The 16,498-nt window shown below is 42.1% G+C and overlaps 2 protein-coding genes across 2 annotated transcripts in view; one reads left to right on the top strand and one right to left on the bottom strand.

The window, feature by feature from the left end:
- Positions 1 to 10,706, top strand: part of LOC308105006 (methionine synthase-like) — a 24,023-nt gene extending 13,317 nt beyond the window's left edge. The window contains exons 18-33 of the mRNA XM_080455641.1: positions 109 to 249; positions 547 to 636; positions 1,590 to 1,742; positions 2,195 to 2,302; positions 2,485 to 2,585; positions 2,704 to 2,771; positions 3,030 to 3,150; positions 3,271 to 3,352; positions 3,621 to 3,719; positions 4,207 to 4,282; positions 4,446 to 4,601; positions 5,273 to 5,472; positions 6,005 to 6,205; positions 6,495 to 6,690; positions 7,535 to 7,647; positions 8,078 to 10,706. Coding sequence (XP_080311767.1) covers positions 109 to 249; positions 547 to 636; positions 1,590 to 1,742; positions 2,195 to 2,302; positions 2,485 to 2,585; positions 2,704 to 2,771; positions 3,030 to 3,150; positions 3,271 to 3,352; positions 3,621 to 3,719; positions 4,207 to 4,282; positions 4,446 to 4,601; positions 5,273 to 5,472; positions 6,005 to 6,205; positions 6,495 to 6,690; positions 7,535 to 7,647; positions 8,078 to 8,173 — 2,001 coding nt within the window. The 3' untranslated portion in view covers positions 8,174 to 10,706. The remainder of the gene's footprint in view (positions 1 to 108; positions 250 to 546; positions 637 to 1,589; positions 1,743 to 2,194; positions 2,303 to 2,484; positions 2,586 to 2,703; positions 2,772 to 3,029; positions 3,151 to 3,270; positions 3,353 to 3,620; positions 3,720 to 4,206; positions 4,283 to 4,445; positions 4,602 to 5,272; positions 5,473 to 6,004; positions 6,206 to 6,494; positions 6,691 to 7,534; positions 7,648 to 8,077) is intronic.
- Positions 8,250 to 16,498, bottom strand: LOC308104180 (uncharacterized protein). The gene is made up of 2 exons (XM_080454520.1): positions 16,265 to 16,498; positions 8,250 to 13,460 (listed from the first exon to the last, which is right to left on the bottom strand). Exons 1-2 carry the CDS (start codon positions 16,440 to 16,442, stop codon positions 11,293 to 11,295), a joined length of 2,346 nt encoding a protein of 781 aa, XP_080310646.1. The 5' UTR covers positions 16,443 to 16,498; the 3' UTR covers positions 8,250 to 11,292.

Raw genomic sequence — 16,498 nt, 5'->3', positions numbered from 1 at the left:
TACAAGAAAAGAGAGGGAATTAACAAAACACGGAACAATCTGTGTATTAATTCCAAACCTAAAAGGTTGATAAGCTATGCTCTTGCCCACTCTCACCTTTGCCCCCAGGATGGCATGGACATGGGCATAGTGAATGCGGGGAACCTGCCTGTGTATGACGACATCGATAAAGAACTGCTGCTCATGTGTGAGAACCTCATCTGGAACAGAGATGTTGACGCTACTGAGAAACTGCTGGTTTACGCACAGGTACACACACACACACACACACACACACACACACACACACACACAGTGGTAAAATACTGTACATCTGTTGTTACAATATTCATAGATCAAACACTTGCACACTTGAAAGATCTCAACCACTGCCTTATATATTTCATTGTACAGCGAATAGTGAAAATATCCAATGCGTAAAGTAAAGTATCCAATGTGATGCTTTGTGAATACAATTTTGAAATCCAAAATAGGGACGCCAGGGTTAATGTGCAGAAACCACCAAATCCTTGTAACCCAAAAGACTCTTCCTGTTGTTGTCTACAGAACCATGCCAGAGGAGGGAAGAAGGTGGTTCAGACAGACGAGTGGAGAGGGGGAACAGTGGAAGAGAGACTGGAGTATGGTCTCATCAAAGTAAGACACCCTAGGGGCGGCCATAGCTGAGTGGTTAGTGAGCCCGCCTAGGGAGCCAGAGGCCCTGGTTGCCCCAGGTATGATTCCAGGCCAGGTCAGCAAATGTGTCGATTACATTACATTACAGTCATTTAGCAGACGCTTTTATCCAAAGCGATGAAAGTCGATGAAATGAAATGTGTCCCTGAGCAAGACTCTTAACCCCTAATTGCTCACAGGCCCTCATTGGAAACAAGTGCGCAAGGACTTTCATGAACGTCCTGTTAAAAGGAATTATCCTTATCCTTATCCCTGTCAACCGACCACACAGCGTGTGCTTACCACTAATAAAGTATCTGTCTATGTCTGTTTGCCTTTAAAAACATTATTTCTGATTATCTGTTTATTATTCATTTCCGATTTCTTTTTGTTCTTTTATGTGTTGCTCGTTTGCTCCATAATTTCTTCCTTCCTACACTCTTGTCTATAGCAGATTTATTAGATTGTGGCGACCTCATAGTGGATCAAACCTAAAAGGCAGAAACTAGAAACTGGTCTCTGTATGTGATAGGAAAAAACATCAGAAGTAGCCAATCATTAGGGATCATTCTCCAGGGAGCTTGATTGTGCTTAGCAATATTCATGGAAATCCACCTAGTAGTTCTTTCAGATATCTTGCAAGTGGAAAGCGTGGCACTAGATGAAAGGCCATGGGGTCACCAAAATCGGTAGAGATAGAATTATCAAACATTATGTCAATAATACATTTTGATTTATCAAATCATATATTTAACACAATCCAAATCTGATCCACTCGGATAGGGATTACAAGTTTTGATCTCTTTGGCCCTGGGAATCATGAAGGTGTACAGCAACTCAGTCCAGCCAGTAGTTTTCAAGATGTTGTTTGGGTGTTGGATGGAGGGATGGACCCACACACAGCTTCCTGTCCTCATCTATTCGTGTGTGTTCAGGGTATAGAGAAGTACGTGGTGGGGGATACAGAAGAGTGTCGATCTCAGATGGACCGTTACCCGCGGCCCCTCCACATCATCGAGGGTCCGTTGATGAATGGCATGAAAGTGGTTGGAGATCTGTTTGGATCTGGCAAGATGTTCCTCCCACAGGTACACACTCAAAGTTGTACAAATTCGTTTTACCATGGCACACAGCTTGGGCAATAAATGTGTGGTAGACATTTTCACTGAATGTTTGCCTATTTTCACAATCCCAGAATAGAGATTGTGCGTGCGTGCGTGCGTGCGTGCGTGCGTGCGTGCGTGCGTGTGCTTGTCCTTGTCCTTCTGGCTTTGCAATGTAAAACACTGATGTGTCCTTACAAACTGGCATACTAAACGACCCAGTCCAATACTCTTGAAATGTAATTTCAGATTACCTGTCATTTTCCAAAGCCTGAAAGGATTTCTGAAACGCCTGTAAACAGGACAGGGAAAAAACACACATTAGTGCCTGAATGTGTTTTCTCTAACTTCAAATAATAATTGTATACATTGCGTCTCACATGCATGCATTATGAATGTGCATTTGCACTTGTGTCATGTATATTATATCTTTGCAGGTGATCAAGTCGGCTCGTGTGATGAAGAAGGCTGTGGGCTATCTGATCCCCTTCATGGAGAAGGAGAGACAACAGATGATGGAGGCATCAGGGACGATAGAGGAAATTGTTAGTCGGCAGCGAGTTATGTTATCAATCAACTGATCCAAATATGTTGATAGTCAGTATCATCTATTCTAGAGCCTAGATGGTACTTACTAAAGTGCCTCTGTCAGCAAGCGACACTGTTGTACGACGGAAAATAAATCAGGCTTCAACGTTCAACTTTATATTCTGTCTGCCCACTACAGGACCCATACCGGGGCACTATTGTATTGGCGACAGTGAAAGGAGACGTCCACGACATCGGAAAGAACATCGTAGGCGTGGTACTGGGCTGCAACAACTTCAGGTAAAGGACTTATGTCTTTCAGAGTGATAGATCTGGGTGTTCCATGTCTTTCGGAGTGATATATTTGGGTGTTCCATGTCTTTCAGAGTGATATATCTGGGTGTTCAATGTCTTTCAGGGTGATAGATCTGGGTGTGATGGTACCGTGTGATAAGATACTGAGAGCAGCCATAGAGCACAAAGCCGGTAAGTTCATACAACCTTTTCAATTCAGTTCATTGCCTTTATTGTCATTGCAGCTGCAATAAAGGCTTTGAATTTGTCTCCGAGTTCTGTGGCAAAACTTGATTTGTATGACAGTGTCGCTCATCACTGACTGAAAATAGCCAGTCTGCAAGCACACAACGTGTCGCACCATGACGTGTTGTGAGCATCACTCACGCCCATTAGAAATTGTCTGGGAAAAGTAATTTGGCTAAGGAGAGGTTCTCTGTGTTCCTCCAGACATTATTGGTCTCTCTGGTCTCATCACCCCCTCTCTGGAAGAGATGATCTACGTAGCCAAAGAGATGGAGAGACTAGGTGTGAAGACTCCACTGCTTATAGGGGGAGCCACCACATCCAAGTAAGTCTCTAGCACAGATACAGTACTTCAATTCACACATACACTCACGTACATTCAGTCATGAATATATTTGCAACTTGTCATATCATAGTTTTCATACAGTACTTTTGTGTTGTGTAGGACCCACACAGCGGTGAAGATTGCCCCTCGCTACAGTTCTCCTGCCATTCACGTTCTCGATGCCTCCAGGAGTGTAGTGGTGGTAAGCTGATTGAGCGGCACACTACAAGTCATCACATTAAAAAAGAAAAAAAGAACTCATTGGGCTTGTTTACATCACCTGTGAATTGGTTTCAGATCCACATGACAATAAACAGTAAACAGAGTTTTTAAATACTGTAGTTAGTTTTAGTTGACAATGAAGTAAGAGACTGCACTCTTACTTCATTGTGTTAACCGCTGTACTGTAGTTCTGCTACTGACCATTGTGTCTCTGTCTGTTCCTTGCCACTACTGTATGTATGTACCAGTGCTCCCAGCTCCTGGACGAGAACGTGAGGGACGAGTACTTTGAGGAGGTGACTGAAGAGTATGAAGACATCAGACATGAGCACTATGATTCACTAAAGGTATTGAAGATTGCTGGCAGCTCACTCTTTATGACAGACCTAGAATAAAGCTGCCAGGGAGCCTGAAGGTTGAATTTATTTATAAAGTGTGTAATAAATTGCTCCTTAACATGACGACGGCACGGTTCAAGTGCCCCACAAGTCTGAAGCATGTCTGCCTGACACAGAGTTGTGACATCACTGATGACTCCTATTTGATGACTCCAAAGAAATGGGAAAATATCCAGTTTTTGGAAGAAAAATCCACATAATGCACAGTAACTAACCAAGTTTAAATAAGAATTAAATATATTAAATATCAATATGAGGCAACTAAAAAATGGTAGCGGATGGCGAGAGGCTTTTTGTCCATTCAAGCAACGGCAACCAATGGGTGCGAAGAGTGGTGGGACCACGGGACTTGACAAAGGGTCAATTGATGCAAGACAAAGTAGCACCGAAACCGTAGTACCGTTCTCTTAACTTCTTCCCTATTTGTCCCCTTCAGGATCGTCGGTACCTGTCCCTGTCCCAGGCCAGAGAGAAGGGTCTGCATATAGACTGGCTCTCACTACCCAGACCAGGTAAATGTTTTTCCTAAATGTCCCTTTAGGGTCTCCATAGAAAGCTAGTCCTGGGAAAATCTTACAGATTGCAGCTTTAACACTCAGGATATTACTCTGTGTGTGTGTGTGTGTGTGTGTGTGTGTGTGTGTGTGTGTGTGTGTGTGTGTGTCTCTCTTTCAGTGCGTCCTCAGTTTCTGGGTACCCATGTGTTCAAGTCATACGACCTGCGTAGTCTGGTGGACTTCATTGACTGGAAGCCATTCTTTGACGTCTGGCAGCTGAGGGGAAAGTACCCCAACAGAGGATACCCCAAGATTTTCAAGGACAAGACAGTGGGTATGTGGACAGTGTTTTCTCCCTGGTTTTGTTGCTCACTATGCCCATGTTAAATGACTTTTGTTGTATTTTGAGGCAACTTTTGTATATACTTTGAATGTAAACAACTGGTGGAAACAAGATAAGTTAGTTTTTGCAAAATTTGTGTTTCAAATCGCTGATTCTCCATAAATAAGCGAGTTGTAGTCTAGCGTCATCTCCACTGCTCTAGAGGGAGCAAGTCAGCAGCCATGCCCCGCAGGAGAGTTGACAGCCGGCAAGGACAAACAGAAAAACATTGTCTGTCTCTACCAGCTTGTCTCTAAAATATATACTATACATTTGAAGGCCAGTTGCTCAATCTTTAGTCAATTTATTTCTGTCCATCTCAGCTATGGTAAAATCTGGTACAGGTTTATTTTCAGAGTTAAAGGGCATTAGATTAATGTTAACTTTGATATTTCTTGCCAGGGTTTTTGTTCAATTTGTACAATGGGATGCAAAATGAATGTGTACAGCCCAACAGATTTCAAAGTGTAATCGGACCCTCCATTGCTATCTTTAGAAATATTCAATTTGATCGCTGCTGTAGATGAGAGAACACATTCTTTGCATACTAAAATAAAAACCCTTATGCAGCTAATATTCCAAGAAATCATTATGATGGAAAGTCTTTCTTTTGAATGATGCAGGCGCGGAGGCCAGGAAAGTGTTTGACAATGCCCAGCGGCTGCTCAACTTTTTGATTGACAGCCGAGGTCTCCAGGGGCGGGGCTTGGTGGGGTTCTGGCCTGCTCAGAGTGCCGCCGACGACATACATGTTTATGCTAATGATGTGGCGCCACACAGTGACACCGAGCCCATAGCCACATTCCATGGCCTACGGCAACAGGTGAGGTTATATGAAGCTTAAGAGATTGGGCAGAACATGTACAAACGCATTATATGGATATGATTATATGTTTTGTATCCTACTCATCGAGTATCCCAAGAGTAAAGCTTTAGAATGAAACTGAAGGTCGGTTGACATCACTGAACCTGATTATATATGCACGCTATTAATCCCTGTATACTTTTTCGCATAATAACTTATAGCAAAGATAGACGATTAAGTAGGTTGGCTGCTTTTGCTATTTTTGAAAAGAAAATTAGAAATCTTTCAAATCTATAATGAAAGTGGTTAGCACACCTCCATTTGACAAAGGTGGTTACAGTATTCCTATACGTGTGTGTGTGTGTGTGTGTGTGTGTGTGTGTGTGTGTGTGTGTGTGTGTGTGTGTGTGTGTGTGTGTGTGTGTGTGTGTGTGTGTGTGTGTGTGTGTGTGTGTGTGTGTGTGTGTGTGTGTGTGTGTGTGTGTGTGTGTGTGTGTGTGTGTGTGTGTGTGTGTGTGTGTGTGTGTGTGTGTGTGTGTGTGTGTTACAGGCAGAAAAGGACAGTGCCAGCTCGGAACCCTACATGTGTCTGTCTGATTTTGTGGCTCCCAGAGACAGCGGCGTGTCAGACTATATGGGTGTGTTCGCTGTGGGCATTTTCGGAGCCGAGGAGACGAGTAAGACGTTTGAAGCTCAGGGAGATGACTACAACAGCATTATGGTCAAAGCCCTGGCTGACCGCTTGGCTGAGGTATGGACCACATTATGGGCACATTCACTAAACACTGGTACACATACACTTACAAGCTGTCCCCAGTCGCAGACACTGTCCATATAGGACAATTGTGACAAAAGTAGTTGGGATACACATTGGAGCTAAGCAAACATCCACATTCCACGAAGCAATCATTGAAGCATACTCAATAGATTAATGTTCCAAGACTTTCCTGAACAACTCTCTCCACTTCCCTTAGTCTCTATGCACTCCGCTTCCACTCTCTTCTGTTGTCACCCATTGACGGCCTTCTGTCTCTCTCCAGGCCTTTGCAGAGGAGCTCCACGCCCGCATTCGTAGGGATCTTTGGGGCTACAGCACCGAGGAGGGACTTCTAGAAGCCGCAGACCTCCACAAAATCCGCTACCAGGGCATCAGGCCCGCTGCAGGCTACCCTAGCCAGCCTGACCACACGGAGAAGACCACCATGTGGGACCTAGCCAGCATACACGAAAAGACGGGTAGGTACACAGCCTTTCACTTTTAAGAGCCACCACAGCCATGTCTGGCTTTGACTTTGTCCCTGCCCAATTGTAGTAAACACTCTCTACTCGTCTGTCTCCTTTGTCAAATGGAAATAGTGATATTTTTTAAACACTCCTATTAGTAAAACCAATTAGTTTAACAAATTAATTACACTTGTTCCTTATTTCTAAGGCTAGGCATGGCTGTAAAGTTGGTTAGGATTGCTTAAAGGTGGGGTAAGTGATATCTTTTGGTTAAAACAAAAGTTGTTTTCTAAACTAGTAGTTAAAGTATTATATTCTGATTGTAATCATTGCTGTAGAGTTAGCCACATGAGGTCTGAGATGCACAGTAGCAGTTCAGTAGCAGGGGTCTCCCCATCTCTTTAATAAACAGAACATTTAATTTCAGGTGGGTGGAAAAATGTCAACCAATCAGGAAAGGGTACCCATTTATCAGCGTAAAATAAAATTTATAGTGTTCCAGTTCCAATTTTGTCAGCTCATTTGCCATCACTTCCAATTTCACTTGTTTAATCTGTATTCTGTGCAAGTTCTCTCGACTGATTGGATAAAATAGGTATTCCGATCAGAATATAGAGCTATTTACCACTTATTTTAACAAAGAAATATCACTTACCCTACCTTTTTTAATTGCTTTCATTGTATAAGGACATGGATTTTTATTTTAAACTTTTGGCTTCTTTGAATCGATTTTTTGTTGCTGATGTGATGTTTTGTTCAGTTTTCCTCTTGACAAACAGCCAGTCATAGGATAGCTTTTTAAATGTGCTGTATGTACGCTCATATGCATATGATTTGTGTGTGTGTGTTCCTTCAGGTATTAGTCTGACAGAGTCTCTTGCCATGACTCCGGCTGCCTCAGTCTCTGGACTCTGCTTCTCCAACCCCCAGTCCTCCTATTTCGCTGTGGGAAAGATCACTAAAGAACAGGTCACTGAACATCTCCTCATGACTTACTTTAGTGATGTAACATATCGCTGTCAGGCAGAAACCTTGTATCTCCACATTGCATTGAATCGAATTTCCTGTTTTATACTTTGTTGTATGACAGTGTCACACAGATATATATTCTTTCCCGCCTTAACTATATGACCAATATAGGAACACCAGGTTGAAAGCAGTTAAAGCTGTCTGGATTTTGTAAATATTTAACCAATGAAAAGTATTAACAAGAACTTGTTACTAAATAATAGTAATTATAAAAGTTTTCCACCCAACAGTGATGATATGAAACTGTGTTCATTACTCAAGGTACATGGACAAGAAGGAACCCTTATCTCTAATGGCTTCCTGTCATCATGCTTCTCTACTGGTCTCCACCTACAACTCATGTCGCTCTATTCTGTTCTCCTCCATCCAGGTGGAGGATTATGCAGAGCGTAAGGAGATGACTGTATCAGAAGTGGAGAGATGGCTGGGGCCCATTCTGGGATATGATGCGGAGTCTGACGAGTAGCCCAGAGATTCTCAACCATTTTCATTTTAAGGACCACCAGGTTGATATGCATTAGGCCTCCATTTGATGCAGTTTCTTTTTATTGATGTCTTGGACCCCAATCTACACTGTAAAATCCTCAGTGCTTATTTAACTCTGAGAGTGTACAAATGGAACCAAATGGACCTGACCCCTGGCGGACACAACATTGAGAAACGTTGAGCCAACAACCGGACTCAACTGCAGTACATCCCTGCACTTCAATACAAGAAGAGAGAACATTCCCAACATTCCAGATGCCAAAGACACGATCTTACCATGACTGCAAAAACAGTCTATGCCTTGTCTGGGTGCCTGTATGAAAATGCAAACTGCCAGAGATGACAGACAAAATACATTTAAAAAAACAACATTAAGCTGAGTTCTACGTTTACTGTGAACACGCCTGTCCTGGTACCTCAGGTTACCTCACAATGAACAAATGTAAGGCGCAGAGCCTTACTCGTGTCTGCTAGAGTAGATATTATAGAGGAGATATCTCCTCATTTCTTATGCTGCTACTACTTGTGCATGTACCGGTACTCACTACTTCTTTTGAACTACAATTCCTTTTCTTTTCTGAATTCTGCATGTTGCAGAGCAAGAGCACAAGCAATGAATGTGCTGTGAAAATTTAAATTGATAGCAAATTGTGAATCAAATATATGGATGCAGCTTGGGTGTTGAAGACATAAGTTGGCTTAATAATCTAAAATAACAAAGTGACCCCGACCATGACACTTTTACTGCCAGCTGGAGTGTCTGAGAAATGTTGTAAACAGATGTTGAAGTGTCCCTGAGCAAGGCACTTAACGTGTAACGGCTCCACGGGTGCCATGTCCACAGACTACACATGCACAGAACGAGACGCCTCTGCTCAATGATTGTGGGCATTTCTCTCCAACCCTCTGCATAGGAAAGTGACAGTGATGAGCGGTGCTTCTCTCCTAAAAGCGGAACCATTTTCTGCTTGGGATGCCCAGAAAAAAATCACAAGAGCACTGAAATATGAAGCACGGTGCTAGGAAGAGGAGAGCAACAGTGCGTCTTTCTTTACCATAGAAAAGCATGGCAGAAAGGTGCTGGCAGCTCAAAAGGCTTTCTGTGGACTCGGCCCCTTATTATTTAGAATCCATGCCTCTGCTTTTGATATGGCCCCTTTTGGCCAGTCATGTTGTATCGCCAGTGGGGATATATTTTATCCTGCTTCTGGTCAGACTGAATTAAATAAATGCATTTCCTTTTGGGAAATGTAGACTGATTTGATGTTGACCGATTTGATGTTTCATAATAGTTTAGTTAAGAATGTATGTTAACCACATTAACCGTGGCATACCTATTTTGGGCAACTTTTCTAAACTTGCCAAAATTTTTCAAAGAACAAATGTAATTCAAAAATATCTAAAACAGGAGATCTACAAGCTTGCGATGTAATGCGCTATGAGCTTGTAGATAGTTGTGCGATCAAGTACAGTAAATGGTTAAGAGAATGGCCCCAAATTAACGAAACGATAAAATGATTTATTGGTTTTGGTACTGTAACTGGGCTGCGCAAGTGTGGGGGTAGCCCTTTTCCATTAACGCTTAACCACTACTGTAAGCCCTTTTTTAAATGTATTTTTGAAGATAAAAGAATTGCACATGCTCATATCAGATTGCGTTCTGCATAAGTTTGTAGGTCATGTGAAAATGTTAGTTTTCTGTATTAGATTGTAACGCCAGCAGGCACATTAATGTAACATTTCTTTAATTGTATTTTTTTCATCTAATGTTCAAGTTGAACAACATAGCAGCTATGGTCTTGGCTAGAGATGTGCCTGATACATTCACTGATTGATTTGTTGCCATTGCTGAGCACTTGTTTATAGTGTGTGTGTATATATACATTTCTGTGGCGTTGTAGATGCTTTTATCCAGAAATTTAAGTGCCACATTGTATTCAGTTTTATTCACACTCTGGTTCATCTCATGTGATACATCTTACGGTAAATCATCACGGTAAATCATCAATCTCGGATAAACGAGAAACACATCCAAAACTGTCAACTTTACAACAAAGGCAAAAATAGCAGATCTGTAAGCTCACAACTTGACGCAGTTCAACGAATTGTGAGCTTGTAGATCTGCTACAACAAATGACTTCACAAGCCCCCAATGTGCAGTTAATTACTTACTGCTATAAATGTCTTTGTATAATGCATTTCCAAATTGAGTTTTTATTTATGATGGGATCAACATTTTGTTCACTTGACTGTCAAATGTTTTGTTAAAATAAATAATTGTGCAATGTATTTGGCTAAGCCCTTTGACTAAAGCCTTTCACTCGCAGAGCGACTTTTCAGTAAGCAAGGTAAAAATCAAATGCATAGAATTTAGAGAGAACAGTGTAGTGTCTCAATGACCGTACGTAATGGAGTACGATCATTATCTCGACCACTGACTTTTTAAAGAAACGGCACCCTCAAACATTTAAATGTGTGAAATACTGTACACTTATAAATGAAATGGTTGGGAGAAAAGTTGTACTTTAAACGTTATCAGCTATAGCTGATTATTAAAGTGTTATACTATGACCATGTATCAAAGGATAGATAGACAACCAATATGTGCTGTTGCAAAGTCAAAACTAGTTTCCTATACATCTATAGTCTTGAATAGATTTTGGCAGGTGTTCAACTGGATCTAGTCATTGGTCTCATAACGATATGTCTCATAAGTTAAAAGAAATGCAGTACATAGTACAGTCTTTTTTGCAAACTAAAGACATTAATTCGAGAAAATTAAACATATCTAGCCTAACAGAAGGCAATATAATTGCAATAATAATATTAGGCCTTTTGCCTCACTGTAATACAGTGAAAATGAATATAAGGGGACCATTTTTGTGCATATTGTTTGCAATAATCATGGCACTTGTGGGGTTTGCTAGTATGCACATTTTCTTGAGTCTTCAAAGATATCTACATGGGCAATCTGTTCACCTAAACAAAAAACATTTTCAGCAGACCTGTCAACTTGTATGATTTCTCCCCTGTGAAGTTTCATGTGTCTTTCAAAGTCACTCTCTTCTGTGAGCAAACTGTTCACCACAAATATAACATTTAGGGATGTGCTCTTTTGCCTCTCATGTGACGTCTCAAATCGGACCTGCATTTGAAACCTTTTCCGCAGACTTTGCAACAGAATGGTTTCTCCCCAGTATGATAGCTCATCACATGCCTTCTCACGTTTTGGCGATACTTGAACCCTTTCCCACAGACAGGGCAATAAAACTGGATTTGTTGTGTCTCCCCAGCATGATTGCTCTTAACGTGCCTTTTCATGTTTATGTGATATTCGAACCCTTTCCCACAGACATGGCAATAGTACTGGTTTTGATGTGGCTTCTCCTCAGTGTGTCGAGTTGAACTCATTGCGTGATCTTCAGCATCAGCCTGGGTATTCCGAGTACACTTATCATCAATATAAATATCACTGGAACTGGACATCTGCTCCTCCTCCTCTTCTTCCAGCTGGATCTCTGGATTATCCATCATGTCAGCCTGCTCGTCTCTGCTGTCCTGACTCGGAGCTACAAGCAGGTGTGGAGAGAGCAGCGGACGTCCTTCGGTTGCATTTAACGCCTCTCTAGTTTCTTTCATCTGCTGGGCTGGGCTGCTTGGCTGGCAATCTCCACCGCTGTTCTCCATCAACTGGACGCGGTGGAGAGTTACAGACAAGAGAGACAGATTTGTGAAACCTGGACTTGAGGTTGGACTCATTGTGTGGTCTTCAGTATCAGCCTGGGTATTCTGACTACACTTATCATCAATATTACTGGAACTGGATAGCTCCTCCTCTTCCTGCTGGATCTCTGGATTATCCACCATCATGTTGGCGCCAGCCTGTCCTGGACTGGACTTTGGTTCTTCATCTTCTGTCATCTGATCTACATCAATCTGGGAAAAACTACAGTGAGCCTCTCCTGACCCTCCAGACTTTTGACGTTTCTTCTTCTTAGTGTGTTTGTTGCTCTTCATGTGCCTTTTCATGCTTTTGCAATACTTGAACCCTTTCTCACAGACAAGGCAATAATACTGGTTTTGATGAGATTGTTGTTCACCCTGATCTTCTCTGCTGTCTTGACTCGGAGCTAAAAGCAGGTGTGGAGAGAGCAGCTGACGTCCTTCGTTGGCATTTAATGACTCTCTAGTTTCTTTCATCGGCTGGGCTGGGCTGCTTGGCCTGCAATCTACATCGCTGTTCTCCATCAACTGGATGCGCTGGAGAGGTATGGACAGATTTTTGAAACTTGGACTTGAGGTTGAACTCATTGTGTGATCTTCAGCATCAGCCTGGGTATTCTGACTACACTTATCATCAATATTACTGGAACTGGATGGCTCCTCCTCCTCCTCCTTATCCTCCTCTTCCTGCTGGATCTCTGGATTATCCGTCATCATATTAGCTGCAGCCTGTCCTGGACTGGACTTTGGTTCTACATCTTCTGTCATCTGATCTACATCTATCTGGGAAAAACTACAGTGAGCCTCTCCTGACCCTCCAAACTTTTGACGTGGCTTCTTCTTAGTGTGTTTGCTTTTCACGTGCCTTTCCATGTTTCTGCGATGGTTGAACCCTTTCTCACAGACAAGGCAATTATACTGGTTTTGATGAGATTGTTGTCCACTCTGATCATCTCTGCTGTCTTGACTCGTAGCTACAAGCAGGTGCGGAGAGAGCAGCTGACGTCCTTCAGTTGCATTTAATGACTCTCTAGTTTCTTTCATCTGCTGGGCTGGGCTGCTTGGCCTGCAATCTCCACCGCTGTTCTCCATCAACTGGATGCAGTGGAGAGGTATGGACAGATTTTTGAAACTTGGACAAGAGGTTGAACTCATCATGTGGTCCTCAGTAGCAGCCTGGATATTCGGACAACACTGATCATCAATATTACAGGAACTGGACATCTCCTTATCCTCCTCTTCCTGCTGGATCTCTGGATTATCCATAATAATGTTGGCTGCAGCCTGTCCTGGAGTGGACTTTGGTTCTTCATCTTCTCTCATCTGATCTCCAGCCTCTCCTGACCCTCCAGACTCCTCTGCCTCATGGAAGCTGCAGAGGTTGTCTTCCGTGCCTGTGTGTTGGCACTCAGTGAGCTCTTCAAACCGGATGCTTGCAATAGAAACAGGATATACTGTGAACTGGGAGTCACTGCTGTCAGACTCCTCTTCCTTTTCACATACTGAGATGTGAACAGAGTGTTGGAGCTCACAACGTCGTACATCTAGAAGAAAAAGAGAAAATGTTGAATTAGCAACTCAAGACAATGGCCCTTTAGGGGGAAAGTGCAAATAATGGAATACATTATAGATACTGTTAGAAATCATTTTCTAGCACTGCAACTATCGATTACTTATTTAAATCAAAACAAAGTGTGTTTTTTTGGTTTGTTTAATATCAACAAATTGATGTGATCGACTAAATCGATTAGCCCTGTTTTATACTTAAATATTTTATATTGCAGATCTGCTATTTTTGAAAATTGATTGATTTTTTAATAAAAGAATAAATCAATTAGTATGATTTACTGTTGCACCTTACTTTACTATTAAATTGCACTTAGTTGGAAGTGCAAATAATGGAAAAACAATTTTCCCAGAGGATAGAGTAAAATAAGTGTCTCACCACCATGAGGTCAGATAATAATTACCCATCATCATTATTTCAAATAGTAGGTGGAGAACAAGGGCTGGCAATAGACCCTTATCACAGAAGACATTTTAATGTATAAACACAGCCGACACTGTAATGACATTGATTGTGGGTGTGTTTAATTTAGGTGTTATTTATTGTGTGTCAATATGGACAGCTCCTGTACAGTTAACTAAATACTGGCACATGGCAACACTTGAATTAAACACTCACAGTTAATACAATTAACCACTAAAGAATGGTTGAGCGGAGTCCCTCAGGGCTTTATGCTAGTGTCTTCTCAGTTCTCTGTTATTGTGGGGAAAACATTCGCTGAAAATGGCCGATCGATAAGCTGGTGGGGCGTTGTGAGCTTGTCGATCTGCTGTTTTCAGCGAAAGCTTTGCCCACACAATACAGATAATGGGGTTTAAGTGGTTAATTTACCAGGCCTGGAATTTCATCATTTTAGGGGCACGGCCACTTGGCCTTTTTTTTATGGCACTGTTGGCACAAATACCAAATACTGGGGCAGCAAGACCATCAAATAAAATAGCGATTTTAAGTCAACAGTACTTGTCCAGGCTGGACAAACTTTTGTTGCATGTCACTCCCCGGCTCTCTTTCCCCGTGTCCTGTCTCTCTACATTGTAACTATCAATAAAGGCAAGAAAATTCGTCCTCAAGGGAACTGTGGCCTCGGGGATCAGGGCATGTAATATTTTGAGGTAGTACAATAGGAGAAATACCACAGCACACAGTCAGTCACACACGTTACTGTTTTGAAGAGAGCATTAGCTGCACTCAATCAGACTGTTCCCTCTGATCACATTATACATATCCTACAGGCGCCCAACCTGAACCTTGACTATGAATTGAATACCAAGGACCTCAATGGAAACAAGACCGCAAGGACTTTTTTGAATGGACCTTTTAGACAAAGTATTTTAAATGTAACTGTGCTGTTTTACATTTTTGTTGCCAATCAATCAATCAAAACCTCAAGCTGGTACAAGCTGATATTACTCACAGCCCCAGATAGACACAGTTGGCTTTGATTCCTGTGGAAATGATGCTTAGTGTGACTAACATCTCCCCAGAATTTGTGGAAAAGCTGACATTTTCAGCTTGTACTAGATCTGCTATTTTTGCAAAATGTTCGCCCCAGAATGGGGATGCTAGGGGTTCGGGGGATATTGAGAGCTTAAAGGTATCATGACATTCATTTTCACTTTTTTTATTTTCAATGTTTTATTTGGGGTTTTATGACCTCAATTACACCCAAAAAAACTGAACTTAGAACATTCAGTGGATTTTCTGTGGTCTGGGGTTTTCTGAATAATTAGGCTGAAAAGTAATCTGAGCTTGGCCCTTCGACAGTGAGGTCACAGTCGATTAATCCCGCCCACTCTCCTCCTCGCCCCTCCCCTCCCCTATCCTTTCCTTTGGGGGGGGCGGAGCAGAGGCGATGATTGACAGGCAAAATCCCTCACCAGCGACACCCGCAGGCAAAGATTTCTTTTTTCATTGCAGTTGAAAAGGCTTTAGAAATGTGAGAGAAAAACACCTGCCATGGATCACTGGAATGGAATTTTCACTTAAAACTTTTTGTACACTTTTGAAGGACCAGGACAAAGACTTTGAATGTGGTGTAAAAGTGAATGTCATTAAACCTTTAAGACCTGAGATTATTGATATTCGAACTGTGGTGCCACTATATATGTATATGAATTGAATACCAAGGCCCTCATTGGAAACAAGTCCGCAAGGACTTTCATGAACGGACCTGTTAGACAAAGTATTTTAAATGTAACTGTGCTGTTTCACATTTGTTTGCCTAATAAAATATTCAATCAATCAATCAATTAGATGGCCTAGCAGACATTCCTGAGTAGATAAAGAAAAATAGCTGTCTTGTTGGAAACACATGCCAGATGCCACCTTAGTTGACCTTTAGGGTGCTGCCCACACACACATTTTCAGATGGAGAACGCACATACGTACATGCACATTGAAGTACATCCTTGCATGCTCACACAGGTCACACACATTCACGTGGTTTTGAAGCCCTGTCGCGGGGGAGGGGGCCTGGGGAAGGGGCCTGGGGGGGCCAAAATAAATACTAAAAATGACAAGTCAGCTTTATCAAAACAAAACATGTGGCTTCCATAGGGAATGAATTGAAACGGCCTTATGCCTCACGTAAGGCATAAGGCAGCCATAAAATGCTTGTTTTAACTGTGTGAGGGTCGAGGGAGGCCCCCTAGACCCAAAATCCAGTATACACATCAAAAGTAGAAATTGAAAAAAATCCCCAAAAGATAGCACATCCAAAACTTCAAAGGACAAAGTACTCACATTTCTACTTTTATTATTAGCACACACCAATAATAATACCTGTGAGTGTCGTTTGTTGTGGAACAGCGGCGGCCAGTAGTCGGCGTTGTCGGTCGATCTCCTCCTTCGCCAGACGAAGTTCCTCTTCATATTTCTCTATTATCTCTATTATTTCCACCGCACCGGCGTTAACTCGCTCGGTAATGGCCGAAATAATGCGTTTAGCTCTTAGAAACATGGTAGCGTTGCGTTACCTTGTCTTTTTTCTTTAGAAGAACGCGTGTAACAACCCGT

This window comes from Gymnoscopelus braueri (assembly GCF_963280865.1).
Source record: "Gymnoscopelus braueri genome assembly, chromosome: 17".
NCBI classification, from domain to species: Eukaryota; Metazoa; Chordata; class Actinopteri; order Myctophiformes; family Myctophidae; genus Gymnoscopelus; species Gymnoscopelus braueri.
This window is presented reverse-complemented; position numbering and strand designations above follow the sequence as displayed.

Excerpts from the sequence above, each read along its gene's own strand:
- LOC308104180 (XM_080454520.1), bottom strand. The coding sequence starts at position 16,442 with ATGTTTCTAAGAGCTAAACGCATTATTTCGGCCATTACCGAGCGAGTT. Across the intron at positions 13,461-16,264 it reads ACAACAAACGACACTCACAG|ATGTACGACGTTGTGAGCTC; the intron begins GTATTATTATTG and ends TTTTTCTTCTAG.